At 33.7% G+C, this 21,081-nt stretch overlaps 1 protein-coding gene across 1 annotated transcript in view; it reads right to left on the bottom strand.

The window, feature by feature from the left end:
* Positions 1 to 7,519: 7,519 nt before the first annotated feature.
* The window catches only part of LOC145297497 (ADP-ribosylation factor-like protein 2-binding protein), a 36,037-nt gene continuing 22,475 nt past the window's right edge, over positions 7,520 to 21,081 (bottom strand). Inside the window, exons 5-7 of the mRNA XM_080143394.1 lie at positions 13,918 to 14,003; positions 8,246 to 8,342; positions 7,520 to 7,979 (exon numbers count right to left, since the gene is read on the bottom strand). Coding sequence (XP_079999520.1) covers positions 7,881 to 7,979; positions 8,246 to 8,342; positions 13,918 to 14,003 — 282 coding nt within the window. The 3' untranslated portion in view covers positions 7,520 to 7,880. The remainder of the gene's footprint in view (positions 7,980 to 8,245; positions 8,343 to 13,917; positions 14,004 to 21,081) is intronic.

Consider the following 21,081-nt stretch of genomic DNA (forward strand, 5'->3'; position numbering starts at 1 on the left):
TCAAGTGACAGAGTATGAAGATCAATTCAGGACTTTCAATTGATTCATTCGCTAAAATCTCTTCTATTGTATAATTTTTCTTTTTTTAAACTTAAAAAAAAAAAAAAAATCCTATTGCGTTGTTCTATTAACGTCGACTAATACAAGTTCAAATTATTTTTAAGTTCATTGACAATATTTTGTAGTGTTTGAATTATTCAAATTACTCTTATTTTGAGTGTTATTCGCACAATATTTCAGCTGATATAACCTCCAGAGTTCTTCAGGTGTATCTTCTCAAGATCAGGAATGTGTACAGAATTACTAACAGAACCTTTTATTGAATCCACAGGTTAGCAAGCTTTCATTCCGTCAACCATGACCAGATAGAACTCTTCAGTAATTTGCAATTCTGAAGTGTCGCCCACACTGAGGATTGAACCTGGAGATTGCCACTTATAACTTAATCTTTCCAAGTACTTTATCTGTTTCACCAGAGGTTCTGCACGGAACGAGAGCATGCTACTCATGTGTATTAAATAAAGTGTCCATTCGAAATTCTGTGTAGACTCCTGAGTTTAACCAGATACACCTAAAGAAGATTGGACGTCACAATGACTGAAACGTTATTTGCATAACAGTCAACATGACAACAGTCACAACTCCAAAATTCAGAAACATTTTTTGTTTTGACGATAAAATTATTTTTTACAAGTTTGTGAATTCAATGAAACTGAAGAAATCATTAAATTATCTTGAAATGTTGCAATGCTATGCAGGATGATTTAAAAGTAATTTTGTATTCAAGTAAAATTTGTGCAAGAAATAAAGATAAGTGGGATTTTATTTGAAATTCAGTATTTCAGTGTCAGCATTTGATATCAGTTTTCTTAAATTGGCTGGAAACCGCAGCAAATGATTTCACAAGGCATTTTTTATGAGGCAACATTTATCAAGGCAAAAACCCACTCAATAATCAGGTGGATTAATTGACAGTTAAAAATAACAATTCTTTTGTCACAAACATTGTTCATGGAATGGCATTTTTGGGGGTTGTTGTTCTGTTATGTGAACATTGTCAATCCTCTCATAATATTCATCATCATTCACTTGTCAATGTATCCATCTCAAGTGTCTTTTTAAAGCTTTGATTTAGTAAGAAAAAAGTTAAATCAGTTGATGTGGTTCCCAGGCAATATGAGAAACTGGGGATAAATGCTGGCACTTATTGAATTCTAAATAACATGTCAAGATTTCTTATCATACTCATTTCTTGTAAGAATTCTATTTCATTACTAAATTATGAGCATTTAAAAATGAAGTTAATTTCCAATGACTGTAAAAGTAGCGACACAAATTAATGCGGCTTGTCAGACTTTTTCATGATAAATCTCGCATTTACTTGTCACGAATCGTTTTTAACACGATTGAGATCAACTAACAGAGCCACCAATTTTTGGTTTCAAATTTTTCTCAATATATTTTTTATTTCACAAATTGTAATAAAATGTATTATTTTATTACATATTTGAGAAATAGCTGATATTTTCAACAAAACTTGATTGCAATTTTCAAATTTAATGTTTTGGTCCAGCTACTACCAATCTCTCCTGTAATAAATATCTCATTAGTGAACCATGAAACGGTCATCGTTTACTTTACATAAACAAACGCTTTAACTTGAAGTTGCAGGTTTTACTATTCGTGTAAGACAAATTAAGGCGCAACAAATGGCTCCTGCTGATAAATAGTAAAAATGTCAGATTGCTAACCAGTCTGCCATCCCCGAGAAAGAAATAAAAATCTTTTCTATATTAGCTGTCCATACACACGTAATCAAGGAGTACATTTAATCTATTATGTAAAATGGTAGTTGGCTGTGTGTTTGGTTAGTTTCTGACTTAACCAGAAATACAATAAAACCTATGCTTATGACCTTACTCAGATTGTTCACGAACCCACCCGTGTGTCCGATACTATCGGTCAATATGCAAGACCTTTTCCTCACAATTTCCCCTGAGCTATGTTCATGTTCTGTTCTATCTCCTCTGGGATCCTCCGACCACTCTGTTGTAGCAGTTAAGATAAAAATGAAATGTAATAAGTCTCCAGATGTACCTCTCCACCGTACTGTATATCGATACTCTATGGCTGACTGGGATAGCTTCCGTACATTCATATCTGATCTACCTCTGCATTCCATGTTTAAAAAGGACGTGTCCTCCATAGTATCAGACCTGACCGAATGGTTAATTATAGGCAAGGACAGATTCATACCATCCAAAAAATTCCAACAAAAACGTAACACCCAGCCATGGTTCTCCCCAGAATGTGTTGATGCCATCGCGCACAAAAATCACTTTTTCCATAACTACCAACGTAATAGATGCACTGAGACTAAAGCTACTTTCAGGACTGCCAGCAACCACTGTAAAAGAGTAATAAAAAACGCAAGAGAGCTATATGCCCAGTCTGTTAAATCCAAGGTAGCTGATCAGCGGCTTGGTTCCCACCAGTTCTGGCAAATAGCAAACGGGATCCTGAACAGAAGCGTGCGTTCTATCCCAACCATTATCAATGGACCTGAGGTCATCTTATCAGCATCAGACAAGGCCAGACTATTTGCCAAGAACTTTGCAGTTAATTCTACTTTATGCAACAAAGGCTATTAACTCCCCGTATTTCCCCCTATAACAGACAACACGCTATGCAACATACAAATATCTGTGCGTGAGGTCGCCAAGCTAATCAAGAACCTTGATTCCAGTAAAGCAACTGGCCCTGACGGCATTCCAGTTATAGTGCTGAAAAAGCTCCAACCGGAACTTGCCCCCATACTTACAAAACTGTTTAAGCGTTGCCTTAAGAAGTGCTTTCCAACAACCTGGAAAACCTCATCAGTATGCCCTGTATTTAAGAATTCAGGTGAAAAGCCATCTCCCTCTCAATACAGACCAATAAGTCTCCTGTGTATCATGAGTAAGTTGTTGGAATCCATATTAAATAAAGAAGTAGTCAACCATCTCAACAGAAACAACCTTCTTAGTGACATGCAATATGGTTTCCGCTCTGCAAGATCTACTGCAGATGTGCTAACGGTTATATCTCATAGGATTAGTGAATCTCTCGACAAAGGCTTCCTTTCCAGGGCAATTGCTCTTGACATATCGAAGGCCTTCAATAAGGTATGGCATAAGGACCTACTTCACAAGATTTCCAGCTACAGTATCACTGGAAATGTTTTCTCAATCATTAAATCATTTCTCTCGGATAGGTTCATAAGAGTAGCGGTTGATGGGCAGAAGCCCACAGTATTAATGCTGGAGTCCCCCAGGGGTCCATCCTGGGCTCAACTCTCTTCCTGATCTACATCAATGATCTCCCAAAACACATACTTAAATCATTCGTTGACATCTATGCTGATGACACGACCATCTATGGCAACACATCAAAGGCCATAAATGACAAAGTTCTCTCTAATTCTCTCTCCTCTAATCTTGAGCGCGTGGTACAGTGAGGGAAGAGGTGGCTGGTCACTTTTAATGCATCCAAAACCAAGCTTCTATCTTTACATCAATGCTCTGATCCCCATCTGGCATCAATTGAAATGGATGGCTCTCGTCTTGGGGAGGCTCCATGTTTTGACAAGCTTCTGGGTTTGACCTTTACTCCTGATCTGAAATGGAACATGTACATCAAATCTGTTGCCAGGGACGCTGGGAAAATGGTGGGATCCTTCTACCGCTCCAGAAGATATCTCACTACTGATGCTATTCTCTATCTGTATAAAAGCCAAGTACGTCCAAAGATGAAGTACTGCTGCCACATCTGGGCTGGAGCTTTTAAAAACAGCCTATCCTGCCTTGACAAAGTACAAAATAGACTTCGTGGCTTAGTGGGGGATGCCCTTTTCTCTACCCTGCAACCTCTCTCCCACAGAAGAGACGTTGCAAACCTGTCTTTGTTTTATCGTTATTTCCATGGCAAGTGCTCGTCCCAGCTCCAATCTCTCGTCCCCTCTCACCAATCTTTCACAAGAAACACCCGTCTGGCTGAAACTACTGTCAATAATTTTCCCCACTCTTTATCTGTGCCTATATCCAAACGTAGATTCCATGAGCAGAGCGCCTTTCTCAGAACTGCACGCCAGTGGAACTCTCTGCCGCTTGTCTGTTTCCCACCTGACTACAACTTGGACGTCTTCAAGTCCAACATAAACAAATTCCTGACAAACCGCCTCCTTAAGTAAGACACTCTATCAAAACCCCCAATACTAATGATTACTACAATACTATCTCATTGATTACTGTACACGCAATAACCCTTATCCCCGAGTGGCCTTCGGGCCTTGATAAGTGGTGACCCCAATGTAAAAAAAAAAAAAAAAAAAACTTGCTAAGTTGGTATTTTTCTTAATTGGTGTTGTGTATAATATATATATATAAACTAGCAGAGATTTTGTCCAGGGTAGGGGGTGGATGTCTGCTTTCCAGCCACTAACCCAAGGAACATTATTTTTTTTTTTTTTTTAAGGTGATACCTCCCTTATGTTAACTGATCCTTGAAAAATCTATATATAAGGAAGTGCATGTCCAAAGAAAGGAATGGGCTGAATCAAGAAGAAATATATGGTTGGGTAGAGGAATGAGATAGAAGTTTTAATTGTCGTAGGCAATGCTGGGTAGGAATTCAAAGCCAGGAAAATAGAATTTCAGTAAAATTCAATAAACTGGCTTTTGTAAGAAACTAAAATGCATTAAAAAATAAATAAAATTGCCTCAAACCAAAAACAAGATAGTACACTTTGATCCCAAAAAGCTGTCAATCATGAGAATTGTTTTCTGCTGTTTTATGAAGAAATTAAATGTTTACATGCATCTAAGAAAAATTTGGCATCCAAATCTTTATATTTTTTTTTCCTTCTTATCAAAGTGGCACAATAACTACGAAAGAATTGAGTTTGTACATTCTTTGTAGTAAGGTATATAAGCACCTGATAGAGTGACAATGTGGAACATATTTTCGGATGAAAACAGTTAAATTTAAATGGGGACCTATTAGGTTGGTGCAAAAAAAAAAATATCATTTTTATATATAGTTAAACGTCAAAACGATATTTTTGCACCAAGCTAATAATTGCCATGAGGAAGGCTAAGTTAGACACAAGGTCAGTTTCTGATAGAGATTGTATAAAAAGATACTTCACTTTGATTTCAGCTAAGAACAGAATCAATTTACTGAACAATATGCAGTTTATGTTTGCTAAAAAATAAAATGAAAATTTAGATTTCTTTTAAACAAATTTATCACCCTGTTCTAGAAAATAATTTTTGATTTTTAAAAAAATTTTTTTTTATTAAACTAGAATAATGAAGCTATATGCCCAAATTCCAGTATATATCTACTATATACATATATAAAAGTGAATGTGTGTGTGTGTGTACATTTTTCTACACAATAACTCTGTCAATTTTTAGTCTATAGACTTGAAATTTGGTATACAGGGTACTGAGATTTGGGAAAATCTTTCTAATCCATTTTCGGCCAGAAATTTGGCTGTTAAGGGGTCAAAGTTCAACAATTTGACCTTTGAGAACTCTATCAAACTCAATTTTGGATTTAAACACTTGAAATTTTAGATATAGGTTCCTTGGACATGGATCTAACTTAATAACTTGATTTGAACCCAAAACAATAAATGTTAAGAGGTCATAATAGGGGTCTTTTTTTTCTTTTTTTTTGCTCAACATACACCTCCAAACACCTGGGCAACACCGGGCTGAAATGCTAGTTTAATAATAAAATACTTTTACTGCCAATACATATTTAAAGCAAAATAAATTGTTTAGAATGAAAATAATTTCTTAAACTATTGATAACATTTAATAATTCATTAATTTTTTTTATCATGTCTGAATTCATGTTTTAAAACATGTCAATCATAAATCTGACATCATGCAAAAAGCTATAATTTATTTTGATGTAATGTTTTAACCATTTATAAGTCCGAATAGCTTAGTTGGCAGATCAAACTAATAATTTCAAGGTTTGATTTTCAGTCTTTGGCATTCTGATTTATTAAAAATTAATCATTTACCTTTAATACAATATTTTTCATTTCTAAAAATAAAAATATCCGATATTTTTCAAAATGAGATAAATTCCAAAATGTATGTTCCAGTAACGAAGAAAAAAGATCTGCTCAATTGTTAAAAAATGTAAATAATTGTATTTTGTATGACTTTATGTATTCGGTTTTAAGTGGAATCAGAAATTTAGGTCACTTGAAACGTTTCATTAAGATATTTAAAAGGGAGAATAAATTTGCTTTTTAAAATCCATCATGATATGCAAGTCATAAGAAACTAGCAGATATATTAAACGTAACATTAAATTCCTTTAAAAAAAAAATGAAGTAAAAACAAAATGGAAAGAAACTGAGACATATGCATGCAAATGTTTTTTTCTAAACAGTTCATTTCTTGTAAATAAAAAAAAAAAAAATACTCGAGCTGAGATCGAAACCAAAACCTAAATAACCAGTAGGCCGCTTGCCATGCTTTTTAAAAATGTTTTCAAACCTACTTATTCTTAACATAAGGAAGCTACTATTTAAACAATTCACGCATGCAGTTGTGAAACAGTTGGCAAACAGATAAAAATCCGATGACTCCCACATACCAATTTTTTTATTTTGACCTTCCTTAGCAGCCCTTTTTTCTGGATGAAAACTGATTAAAAATTTTTCCACGTGTCTGAATATCCTATATACCAAATTTCAAGTCTGTAGATCAAAAATTAGTTGAGAAGTGTCCTCACACATTCTCACAGTTATAGATAATCTAAAAGCTGGCATAAATAGGGAAATGTAAAATAAGCAACCAGTGTTGTCATAGTGATTAGTGAAAAATAGTTGTCATAGTGATTAGTGAAAAATAGTTGTCATAGTGATTAGTGAAAAATAGTTGTCATAGTGATTAGTGAAAAATAGTTCCGATTTAACAATATTCTGAGATGTGATACATGTTTTTTTTTGTTTTTTTTACTGAAGTGATTGGTGAGACAATGAGATGATCATTGTGAAAATTGGTAGGATTTGTATATTTAAGAGGGCAGCGGAATAAGAACTTGTTTGTATTAGACTTGAAAATGACCATGTTATAGTCAGCTGAGAAGCAGTATTGTGTTCCACAGACCGGCAGTTCTATAAAAAGAAACTTTGTTCATGGAATCATTTAGTTTTAGGGACAGATACAGAGTAACGGCAATTATTGACAGTGGTTGTAGCTAGACGTGTTTGATGAGAATGTTTTAGAGGAGGCGGACCAAAGATACAAGTTGAGTAGAGTATTTGTCATGAGAATAACAATAAAGACTCATGAAGAAAATAAAATCTGGCAGTTGTAGGACAAAAGCTATCAGTGGTAACCACCAAGAATCAGGTTGGCTTCTCTTTATATATTAGATTTAGAATAATTATTACAAAAGATTTCCAAACTATTTGGAAACCTGTTTTGATCAATGAAAAAAGAAAGAAAAAAAAAATTAAAATAACTTTATTTGTGAGGCACTTTGTTTTGGAGAAGAAAACTTTTTGTCATATCCACATTTGTTTTTAAACTGAAGATTAAACTTCAAAATTCGCAATACATTTTTGATTTTCTCTCTGAAAGCACAAAAAGAAACTATTTGAAATGAAAGTCTGTGAATCTTTGACTTGAAAATTTTTTTTCCTCTTCATAAAAGATAAAAAGAAAATATTTACACATTAAGATGCCAAATTCTGAACAATAGATCAGTTCTAATTTTATGACAAAGTTCTTTTTTTTTCTTTTTTATTAAAAACAATCCTGTTTCAGAATATGGAATAAACAATGTTCTCTTTCTGGTAGAACACTTTATCAGAACATACTTTTGTCTCCCTGGGCATTTTTATCTTGTGTCTCTAAGGAAGTGACTGTAAAACCACAACTTAAATCCACTGTCCGGCCCTCTTTGTCCTGAAATAGAAACAGAATAATCATCAAATAGTAAATAAAAAATAAATAGGTTAATATTTATTTAAAACAAATATAATTATTTATTTGAAATTTGACATAGATAAATTAAAATTTTACTTATGTTTATTGTTTAGTAAAAAGTATTAAATTAAAAAAAAATAGATTAGAATTTTTTCTTTTAATGTATTGTTAGAATAGGTTAACAAAAATAAAGTATAAAATTCTTTAAAGATTAAAAAAGAAGGGTCTGAAAATTTAAAACTTACAGCTTTGTAATCTAGGATCATCTCTTTAAATGTGAGAAAATCACTGAATGTGAGCAAAAGTTCAAATATTTCACCATCCAGCTCGTTTTTCCGGCTTCTGAAAGATTTAAAATAATTAGATTTGAAAAAACTAGAAACTATATCTCAGTCATATGCAAAAATAATTAGATTTGAAAAAAACTAGAAACTATATCTCAGTCATATGCAAAAGCCACATTCCAGCATTAAAAGAATCTTTGAAGAGTTGCAATACTGTGAAACAACTAAACTAATTGTATCTATTGTTATACAACGAGTGTCTCTGTCTTGACATGTACGTATAAAATCTTCGGCTCAATTTTTTCAATGCGTATGAATATATATTTGTTTCAATGAATTACGCATATTCCCCCCGAGACATTTCATTGTTGCATCACATCCCCTGTTTTTTAGATCGTGATAGATGATTCAGCATCCCTGATGAAACATCTTCCAACAGATATTATGCATTATAATATATATGTAATATTATATTATTTTTATTATTATTTTATATGAAAATAAGTGGAAGAACGTGAACAATTCTTTCATTGAGTAAACGAGAAATATTTATTTCTTGTAACTTTTTTTAATGTGAAACATTCTTAAAAGTAAAAGTATCATTCTTATGCCAAACTATATAAATACTACTAATACTAATAATTCGTTTAAGAATGTGATAAATTTCTTTAGTTAAAACATCTTTTGGAAGTTGTTTTGTCGGGATGCCAATTCATCTATCACCATCCAGAAAACCGGGAGTAATGCAACAATGAAATGAGTCTCAAAAGCCATTCTTTGTATTTTCCGAAAACCTAGTATTGTCCGGCTTCATTAACACTATACCCAAGACATGCTAACCTTCAAAGATTTAATAATGAGAAGCATTTGTATGTACTGACAACGTTCAAGGATAAAGGTTGGCTGACGGAGGAGCAGGGGATTAATAAATTAAAAGGTCGGCAAATGATTTAGAGCGTGAGAAAGGAAATGGACAATAGAATTAAAAAATAACAGAGAGGAAGATTGGTTTTGAAAATCAAGATGAGTTCCATGGAAGCGATGCTAATAAGACTGATTTAACAATGAAATACAACTTCTTTGTCTCTTTTCTCCCTGGAAAAAAAAACATTTGCTTAACACTAAAAAACCATTTTCCTTTTTTTATCATTCTAATTTACCTCAAATAAATCATATTGCAATTTTGGTTGTAAAGGGCTACTACCTGCGACACTATGTAGATAGTTGAGCAGCAAGATATCTGTTCACATTACATTTAAACTTATGCATGTTAGTACAGTCAGGAAAGTAAGAAACAGGGAATTCCAAAGTTTAGAAGTCTAAAAGGAGAAACTATTAAAGAAAAAGGTTTTCTGGCATCTAGAAACCTCAGCAGTGAAAGCATAGAATTTTGTCAGAGGTATATTCAAGAGGAATGCATGAAAACTGAATCTCCCCAAGAATTAACGATAAGTTTGTTTTTTTGTAAATTTTATTTTCTAGAAAATCATTTCATTTCTAAGCATCGCAAACGTCTTTGCAGTAAAATATTTATTTCTTCACATTTTACAACAATTTCTATCATTTGGTAGTTTTCCTTTGACAAAATCTGTTCTAAAGAAAAACCAGGCCTAAAAGAGCGTGTTATATTTCTTTCTGTTTTGTTTTTCTTCCATTTTCTTTTTGTCTAACTGCCTGCGGTTAAATCTCATCAACAGCAAAAATCTTTGCTTGCTTGAAAATAGAAAATTATTCTGACTCCAAGTCATTGCATATATGTTCTGCAACTTAAATATTTAAAGTTTATGCATCAAATTTTATTTTAATTCCTAATATCACGTTGAATCATACTTTAACATTTTATCTTATTCTTAAACTAATACATGAACAATATTTTAACTATGTATTAACTCCGCACTTAACCAGTTGCAAATCAAAATGCTTCCATCGAATGCGTTTTAACTTAGCCCCTCTTTTCCATTAACAATGAAATGGAAAGCATAGTAAAATCTTTTTCAATTATTTTGAGGAGTGTAACATTTCTGTAGATATATAACCTTTAACACCAACTCAATTAATCATAACTACTCATGTGAGGTCGCAGAAATACCTGGTTGAAGACCCAGGCGCGGAGCTAATCCTCTTGGTCCAGATGGACCTGCAGATCTCAAGTCATCCATCTAGGAGAAGGAAAACTCTGAAGCTAAACCCGTGCTACTGATCTCATACATCTTGGCCCTGGCTGACGATCTTCCTAGAGCTGGTGACTCAAATCAAACCTAAACTGCTTAAGGAGTAGATAGGCTCTGCCTATCACCCAGCTTTCATACTCCTTTGCGTTTTATCCAGGCGCAGAGGTGCGATCACAGGGACTCAACAGAAACACCCAATGCTTGACTTTGTTCCCTGACTAGGGTAATGAACGTATTTCTCCATTCCCATCCCCTAAAATTGGATATCTTGAAGATGCTTGAATGTCATATATGCCAATGCAATTGGATTGGGTTGATTTTTGTCTGACACGTTAAGGTACCAGTTTGACAGTTTGTTTGGCTGCTGTATTCCAACTGACAGTACAGGAGCCCTAACTCTTTGTCTTTGGTAGTACTTAGAGCAGCTGCTCCATCATCAGTTGTATAATATCGGAATGGTTGTAGTGCCATGTCACGCATGGAAAGAAACCCTGCACCCTTCTCTGGTGGGTTTTTTTGAGGCCACAATCCTGCAGATGAAGAGTTGGCTGATGGTCTACTTGTGTTACATGTTTGGTATTCTACACATCTCACTCTAAAACTGAAATTTTTAAATAAAATAAAATGACATTTCAATAAAATATGATCAAACCAGGCATTCGCCTCTTCCCTTGAGGCTTGCATTCATGAATATCCACGGGCTTAGAATTTAGATGATGTTGAAGCATTTCTTCTAGCAAACTCCTCGGATATACTGATGCTAAGTGAAACTAACTTACAGTCCTCTATCCACTAACCATTTTAACATGCCTGGTTATCTCCCACTTTGCTGTAAGGACTCTGACAGACATATGCACGGATTTGGAGTTTATACCCTCCCCTTGACTAGAGAACAAAAACTAGAATCAGACGACCAGATCTTCATGTGCTTCAGACTTAACATGCAACATAGCGTAAGCTACTTATATTTTCTCTACTGCTCTCTCTCAACCCATGACTGTACCCTAATCAACCAAGTTTCTGACAGAATATATACAGCACTCTCACTTAATACTAGTATGCATGTACAAGTGACTTTAATGTCCACCACAATAATTGGCATGGTTTATCTATTTACACGGACACAGCTAGTAGCATAACACATAGCTTCTCTATATCCCATTCTCTATCACAGACAGTTATGTTTCCGACCCGTCTCCCAGAAGCCATCAGGGATCCCATCAGAGATGCCCCATGGAAAAATCTTTTCTCTTCTTGCAGAACAGTGCATAAATGAGACCACTGAATGGTTCAAAATGGCAATTAAATCACATGTTCCTATCCAGAAGTTCAAAAGCAACCCCTACTCTCCCCAATGGTTTATTTCTACTTGTGTAGCTGCCATTGCTCAAAAGCATACCGCAGGTTTATCAGTACAAACAGACAAAAGTTTATAGAAGTTAGAAACCACCAGAAAACGCATTGAAGTGCAGAAATTAGGAGCTTGTGATTTCTGGAAAATCTACAACAGTGGAGTAAAACATTAACAATCAACAATTCTGCCAAAATTGAACAATCATGAGGTTGTTTTGCACGGCAACCAAGAAGGCTAACATGCTTGTCAGTCGGTTTGCCTCAAACTCTACATCGGACCCAGCAAACCACTCTCTCGGTGACTTTTCTTTGCGGACAGAAATCACACTAGATGATCTGAAAATCACCCCTTCTCAAGTGCATGATATCATAAAAAACTTAAGACACTACAAAAGCATGTGGAACTGATCTCATCGGGACTGTACTTTAAAAAAAAATGCTCTGCTGAGGTTGCTCCAGTTCTCTCCAAACTTCTTAACAAATGCTGGAAAACTGCTTCTGTGGTATCAGTTTACAAGAATTCTGGTGAAAGAACTGACCTATAAAATTATCACCGCATTAGCCTTCTTCCTCTTTTCGCCAAAATATTTAAGTCCATAATTAATCAAGTTCTAGTCCACCACCTTACAGTTGCTAAACTTCTGTCCGATTAACAATATGGAATTAGACAAGTCCGTTCTACTGCAGATATCCTAACTGTAATCTTTGAACATATATATACTATGCATTGGATACAGCAGAGGAAGGAAGGGCAGTTGCCCTGGATATATCTAAAGCTTTTGACAGGGTATGGCATGAGGGTCTTCTCAGGAAAATCAGATCATATGGTATTACTGGACAAACACTTAACATAATTAAATCCTTCTTAAATAAGAGAAGAATCCAGATTGTCCTCGATGGTCGTATGTCAAAACAATATGATATAAATGTGGATGTACTTCAGGGGTTGATCTTTGGAACTTTATTAGACTGGAGACATTTTTCAGCGGGAGAAACTGGTGATAGATGCATCAGCCCAGATGTGACAACAATACTCAATGTATGGGCGAATTGTAGCTCTGCGGAAATACAGGATACTTTCAGGTGTGAGTAATTTTCTAGCACAGTAGAACGCGCTCACCTTCTTTGCAGCAGCCTTGGCAATGTCTTTAATGTATTTTTTTTTAATTCATGTTGCCTGTGAATCTTAAACCAAGGAGTTTGAATGATAAGGTCTAAGATAGTGATGTTCATGTTATTTCTTTTATTGATCGAAAAGAATTTTGATTTCAGCTTCCCCAAAGTTTCAATGGAAGAGAAGTCAACCATGTCACAACTGCAATCCAATCTACTAGATGAGAATGGCAGCTAAAACTAATGATTAAATGAAACTGTGGCATGAAACAAGAACAGAACAAAAGAATCAACCAAGATATTCGTTTGGGAGAGAAAGAACAAAAACAGATCTTTTTATCGTCTTTATGTTACAAAGTGGAAAATGAGAATAGACATGATCCACCTGATATCCAGTTGTATAAGTTGCTAGCGGACAACTACCATACAATGCGACCTAATAGAGTGTGTAAATATCCATAAAAAGTTGAATATCAGATGTAGTAGCAAATCTTGGGAACATGTTTACCAGAAAGAACAGTTGAAAATAAGTCATACACCAACCACTATGACTAATTCCTACAGCTACATACCTAGAAAAAACAAGTTATTAAATCTCACATAGTGATTTGGGACAAAGAGAAAGAAGCAACCTTGGTAGAAGTTAATATCACCAATGATGCTGGATTAGACAGAACTAAGAGGGTAAGAAAAAAAAATACCAACGTCTTATGTACGGCATGAAAAGAAACTGCAATCTTAGAAAAATCTTTATTATTCCAGTAATTATAGGAGCAACCGGATTTATGAGAAAAAGTTTCAAGAACTACCCAGTGAACCAAGTGCAAGAGAGACACAAACAATTTCATTTAAAAGAATGATTAGAATGTTAAAAAGATCTCTCAGTTGGAATATACAAGATAGCAGGTGAATGTCTGGCATCCGGTAGGACACCCCATCCCCATCTAAAAAAAAGTCTACAAAATGTGTCGCATTACAAGGAAAGTTTATACTTACATCATTTGATTCATAAATTCAGATAAGGAAAACTGAGGTATCTTTTCTATGAGTCGATTATTTAGATATTTCTCGACAAGATTCACCTGGAATTAGAAAAGATTAACAGGAAAAATAGACTAAATAACAAAAATGGAACAACATTGCAGAGATAATCTGCTTTGATTTTGTTTGAAAACTAACGTATCTGTTCTTGTGTTACTAAAAGTGTCTTTACTTTTTAATTCTTCTTTTTTAAAAGTAAAAATAGTTTGTCATCTAATTTACATAGTTGCTTGTGGTGTACACAGACACAACACATATACAAATACTGTAAAAAAAAAAAAAAAAAAAAAAAAGCCATACTTTCTCTAAATGCTCATGGAGACATAAAAAAAATTATATAAGAGAAATAAGTTGAATCAACAGAATGAAAGAGAGGAGAAAAAGTACATAGATAAAAAGGAAGATGAGTGATTTGTTCAATCAATTATAGATTATGTCTAATTTGAACAATCAAAGAATAGTTTTCAAGCATAACTCAATCCCAGAACTAAAGTAGATTTTAGCATGCATTTTGGTTATTAAACTATATAGGATAAAAGCCATAAGGAAACAAAACAAACATTGATGAACTCACATTTATTATTATGATGATGATAATAATAATAATTTTTTTATTTATAGGAACATATTTTGGCTACATATGTGCATACATGTTTCAGCTACAACTTTTTTTCTTAAGTCTAGCTTTCTCAGGATGCCAACCAAAAAGATTCTGAAAGAATGAATTGAGTTTTTATCTGGTAACATTTGGATAAGGGAGAAAATAATATATAAAGGGGAAAAGAATATGAGAAGGATCTCAATTTATATATAAGTTACCCCCTCCCTTAGGTAGAGCACTTTTTTAAAATGATTTCACCCGCTGCTTAATTAGCATTAATGCAAAGGTCACCGTTTGTTTTTAAATAAACAAACAGGTCAAGCATTGTAAAAGTGGTGGGCAGGTGTCTATACAAATTGGCATTTGATGAGGTTTTTTACGAGCACTGATCCCATGGGCTGAAGGTTAGAACTGCCAACTATCAATTAGATGATTGTAAGTTAATCCCTGGCTAGGAATGGGTGCCAGGTCTAGCCACACTGATGAGCTGTGAAACAAGTGGATGACATTATGTATACACACACAAAAAAGGAAATTTAGTAAATAAAAGGTCAACGGCTAAATGATACAATAATTAAAAATGGATAAAGCCAGCAAGAAGGAATGAGGAAATTACGAAGTAGAAATAAAGAAATAAACAAGACCAAATCCGCCAACATACACACACACACATACACACACACACACACACACACATATGGCAATTTCAACGTTATTTTTTCTATACAAGTAGAAAACCTCATGCTAACACTCAGACACACACATATGCAAGCATAATTAAAGACAACATATCCACAAACACACTGGTATATTTGTCTCTGCATATACATATACATAAACATAATTTATTGCCTTTTTAAAGATGTTTGACACAATAAAATTCAATAGTTACTACAGTTTTATAGCCAGGCTGTCTGGAACATTTGTAGATACATCCGGTTCAATATACACAACCAAACATATACATACGGCATTGACACCGGTTCCCCCCGTCAGATCACCAAAGTTAAGCAACGATGAGCCTGGTCATTACTAGATGAGTGACTATTTGGGACTTCCAGGTGCTGTATGTGCTCTCCGCTTATCTCGGCATTGTTTCCAGTCACCCTGGAGTTCTTGCCACTGGACTCAAGCAGTGCCGATTCAGGAGATTGTGCAACTCTTGTCATATAATTACACATGCAGCTGCCCCTACAGGGGGTATCCTTTGTCTTTCAAGACTGAACAGAGGCATCGAACACACACACATATATATATGTATGTATGTATAAGAGGCTGACCAAACCAGTGTTGATCAGTCGTAAAATACACTTAAATATGATATGCAAATTTCATATTTATTATTCTTATAATGCCAATACTCCATTGATTATTATATTGTACCCAATATATAGTAGTGATTAAAAAAAAATGACTTGGGTGCTATCAGCTAAAATTGATAGTAAAACATGTAACTCTCCAACCTTATTCATTAACGTCTGACCCAAGTCCATACGTATATAAAAACATTAAAAAATAACATTGTTAAAGATATAAATGTATATTTGTGCATGCTAGAAATAATGTTTAATCGTCTTATACCTGCCAAGTTTCATTTTTTTTTTTTCAATTCTGACTCCTTAACAGCTATTTTTACTGGCTACAAATCAAATTGAATTTGTTCCACAGCTCCAAATCCCCTATATATCATGTTACAAGTCTGTTGACCAAAATTGACAAAGGAGTTTGGTATAGACCATTCCTCATAAACAGACAAGGTCACTTATATAACATGACTATACACATGCACAGTAATTAAAGGAGCAACTGGACTTATAAAAAAGAATTTCAAAAACTACCTGGCAAATATACCTAGTGAATCAAGTGAAAGACAGATACAAACAATTGCACTATCAGAGATAGTTAACATCTAAAAAATCTCTCAGTTGAAATGTATAAGATACTGGGTGAATGTCTGGCATCAGGTAGGATGCACCATCCTCAGCTAGAACAAAATAAGAAAATTGAAAACAAAGAGAGACCTCATTCTAAATATAATTTTTGTCAATTTTTTTTTTTATTTCTATAGATCTAGAGACACTTCTCAAATAATAACTGAAATTTCTTTTAATTCTAAATTTTTTTTAACGGATTTTCAACAAATAAATTCGCTTTCTACCAAAACTTTAAGCAAGCTAAAAACTTACTTCATTCTTTAAGAATCTTCTGAGAAAGCTAAACCTTGGAAAAAAGTTCTAACTGAAACTTGTATGAACATATGTAGCCCAAAAGTGTTTGTATAAATGAAAGTTCCTCCTTAACTACAACTCCACTTGTTATTAAGCAATATCTTATAAACATTAGTTACATAAAATGAACCCTTTATGACCGGGTTGAACTAATTCATTCAGATGTAAATAAATATAATCTATATATATAAAAGCGAAAATGTATGTATGTATGTACACTTTTCCTCGATGTCCACAAAAGGCTTCTTTCAGAGAAGCGCTCCCTCGCTTAACAACTTCTTAAAACTTTTTATATCATCTATAAATTGTAATATCTTACACTTAACCACGGAGCTCGCCTGTCTATTTAATTTTATTGACTTTCAAACGTTAATTATTCCACATTCCCCGCATCAGCACACGTTACATTCGGTTTTCGGTATAAACAAAAAGCGAAACTCGACTCTAATTACTGGCTGAAAGCCAGTGGTCTCTAGAGAGCTAAGTAACGTTTGTTCAATGTCGACTTCGTCATATCAGACGGTAGCTTTCATTTCGAGACGAGACGCTCCCCCTAATAAACAGAGAGCGGGTTTTTAAAAACAAACAAACTGATTTATTGACCTCATTAAAAACTGTCCCGCACAAAATGCTAACTGCTGAATACCTATCGCTGTCACGTCAATCAAAAACGCGCACCTGTTTTTTTTTTCACACTTTACTATTTTCCAACTGTGCGTCAAGGCTTCGTTTTTTTTTTCACACTTTACTATTTTCCAACTGCGCGTCAAGGCTTCGTTTTTTTTTTCACACTTTACTATTTTCCAACTGCGCGTCAAGGCTTCGGTTTTTTTTTCACGGGCACCTGTTTTTTCTCACATTTCGGGTTTTTTTCACACACACCTACAAACACCCGGGCAACGCCGGGTACCCCTCGCTAGTGTCATATAAAGTGGGAATTGGTTCAAACACGCCTTGTACATATTAGTTCAGTATCTCATTTTTTTTATTGAAATATACTTTTTTCTGTTTGAAGGCAATCATGGTATCATTCCTGTTTAAACAAACTAAAATTAACAATAAATATTTTTTTAATCATCTACATCATAATTCTGGTTATAAAGGGTTAATACCTATGAAGTTACAAACACACACACCACGAGAGCAAGAAGAGAGTAAAGAGTGCGAGAGAAAAGAACAAGAAGTAAAGAGAAGTAAAGAGAAAGATAAGAGAGAGAAAGAGAAAATAAAAAGCAAAGATTGCTTTTGTTATTATTATTATTTTTTTTTTACATAGGCATCACCACTTATCAAGGCACAGGGGCCACTCGAGGATAAGGGTTAAAGAGTGTACAGTAGTCAATTGGACAATATAGTAATTGTCAGTAATGTAAATTCAGTAAATTTGTTAACTTAAGGGGAATGGCTTATCAAGAACTTGTTTACATTGGACTTGAAGTCAACCATATTGTAGTCAGTTGGAAAGCAGGAAAACAGAAGACAGTTCCACAGGTATGCAGTTCTAAGAAAGAAGCTTTGTTCGTGGAATCTACGTTTAGGTTTAGGCACAGACAAAGAGTGGGGAGAATTATTGATAGTGTTTTCAGCTAGACGAGTGTTTCTTGTGAAAGTTTGGCCAGGGGGGGACCATTGATTGGAGCTCAGTCAAGCACTTGCCATGAAAATAATGATAAAGCAAAGACAAACTCGCTACGTCTCTTCTGTGAGAAAGAGGTTGCAGGGAAGAAAAAAAGGACATCTATGAGATATAATAACGTGGACAGAAAAGGGAAAGACTTCTGTTTACATGCAGAGGAATGGACATGTTTACACACGGGTTGTCTTAAAGAAATTACTTGAAAAAGAAAAAGAAAATAAGATGTAAACCTCTGTTTCTTATTAGGAAACCATTTGCAGTGTTGAATTAGATCGATATGAATTGCATTGATTATTATGAGTGAAACTTTACTTAAAATTAAATTTCTGTATAATTTTACTCACTTAAGTTTTCAACTTTGAAATTTTTTTATGAAATTTAACTTAAAATTTTATCTTTTGCTCACCAAACTGAAGAATAAACTTTCTTTTATAACACAGAATGATTTTTCAAAGTTAGCTGGGTAACATTGTGAATGACACAGATGTTAAAAAAAAAGAATTTTTACAGGGCAATATTTTATGTTACACCGGCAAGGGAGATAATAAAATCCCAACAAATCATTTCTTCTTAAAAAACAAAAAACAAAACAGACTTATTGACATGTGAAAATATACCTCAGTGACAGAGCATTCAACTACAGTTCGAATGATCCCCTGTTCAAGCCTGGGTGTACCATTTTATTTTAATTTTTTTCTTATTAATGAATTCAATTTATGATAAAAGAAAAGGTACTATTTAAAACCGCCGCAAATCATTTCTTCGTTTGCATATTTTAAAACTAAATATTAATCAGAAATGACTTTCCAGGGCATTCATCGTCAAGCCCAAATATCAGCTGACATGATATTGTAAACAAACACAGACGGAATTTGATGAATGACATTATCATTATTATTCTTAAATTTTTTTTGCAAATTAGTTCACTGGGCAAATTATTCCTTGTAATATATAATATTCAATAGAGGGTTGATTCTAGAATAGTACATAGGTAATCTGCATAAATTAAAATATCATGTTTAAGCGTATTGTATGATAGGGCAATGCTGGATGCCCAGCTAGTATATTATTAAAACAAAGATGGCAACCTAAAGTTAACACTCAATGTCAGTTCTTCTATATGCTTCATTTTCAACATTATATGGTTATGCTTCTTACTACGAAAATGTTTTTTCTGATGAGTATATGTAAGAAAAAAATTCAATGTTAACATAAATATATTGATTGTTCTAAGATAAATAAAACCTTGGAATAGTGAAATTGTTTTTCATTTCTATATGCTCTGTTGTATTTGACAAACATAGAGCTGCTAGGCTAAAAAAGGATTGGCATTCACAAGGAGAGAAATATAATTGCAAAAGTGTATTTTTCTCAAAGCATATATATATAACTGACCTTGTCTGTCTGAGGAACGGTCCCCATCAAACGCCTGTCAATTTTTGGTCTACAGACTTAAAATTTGACATACAGAGGATTTGAACCTGTGGAACAAATTCGATTTGGTTTTTAGCTAGTAAAAATAGCTGCTAAAGGGTCAAAATTAAAACTTGGCAGGTGTAAATTGACTTAAAGTGTTATTCTATGCATGCACAAATATACATTTATACCTTCACTTTCTTATTTTAAGTTTTATATGCATAAGGAGATAGTTCAAATGGTAATGAATAAGGTTGCAGAGGTAAATGTTTTGGTTTCAATTCTTGTTGATGGCACGCAAGTCATTTTTTTTTTTTTTTACTCTTGAAATCACTATTATATATTGGGTATGATATAATAAAGAACTGACTACGATAATAAATATGAAATTTGCATGAATTAAATATCATATTTAAGCGTATTTTATGATCGGGATGCTAGTAGTATATAGTCTTAGTATATATTCCATAAAGTTGTACTTCGAATTGTAACAATATTAAGCCCAATGAAAGTGAATTTCCAACTTCAGAGCATGTATACTATTATTATTATTTCTAAAAGGAAAATTCAGGTGTTTACATAAATAAGTAATAAAAATTTATGAGTGTGAATTAATTCTATCCTTTGGTTTTTAGAATGCTAACTAATGATATATATATATATATATATATATATATGTATATATATATATATATATATATATATATATATATATATATATATATATACATACATACATATCTATAATATAAAGCTGAACGTCTGTGTGTGTGTCTTGTCACGAATAGGCTCCTATATGGTTGACTATTATAGAAAACTGATCACATGTAATGATAGAAGATGTATCGAAACACAGGAATGGGTATGTCTGATCTGGCATAATGATGATTCATCAAAATTGTGGGGTCTGTGTACGCGGCTGGTCCACAAAGTATGGAAATAAAAAATTTAAAAATTAAAAAAAAAAAACGTTTACAAGTGTTTTTGATATAGATGTACATAATAATACTTTGATAAGTATGTTTTAACTTAAATAGGGATGGTATAATAAAATTGTGGGGTCTGCATTCGCGCTTGGCCTCCCTAGAATGGAAATAGGCACAAACTTTAATAAAGACTTTTCATATCTATCTGCGTAAGTATATTTTGATAATTATGTTTCAGTTTGAAGAAATAGGGTATAATAAAATTATGGGGTGTTCGTTTGTGCCTGATCTCCATAGAATGGAAATATGTCA

This window comes from Euprymna scolopes, chromosome 18, assembly GCF_053919585.1.
Source record: "Euprymna scolopes isolate OS-2025 chromosome 18, ASM5391958v1, whole genome shotgun sequence".
NCBI lineage: Eukaryota > Metazoa > Mollusca > Cephalopoda > Sepiida > Sepiolidae > Euprymna > Euprymna scolopes.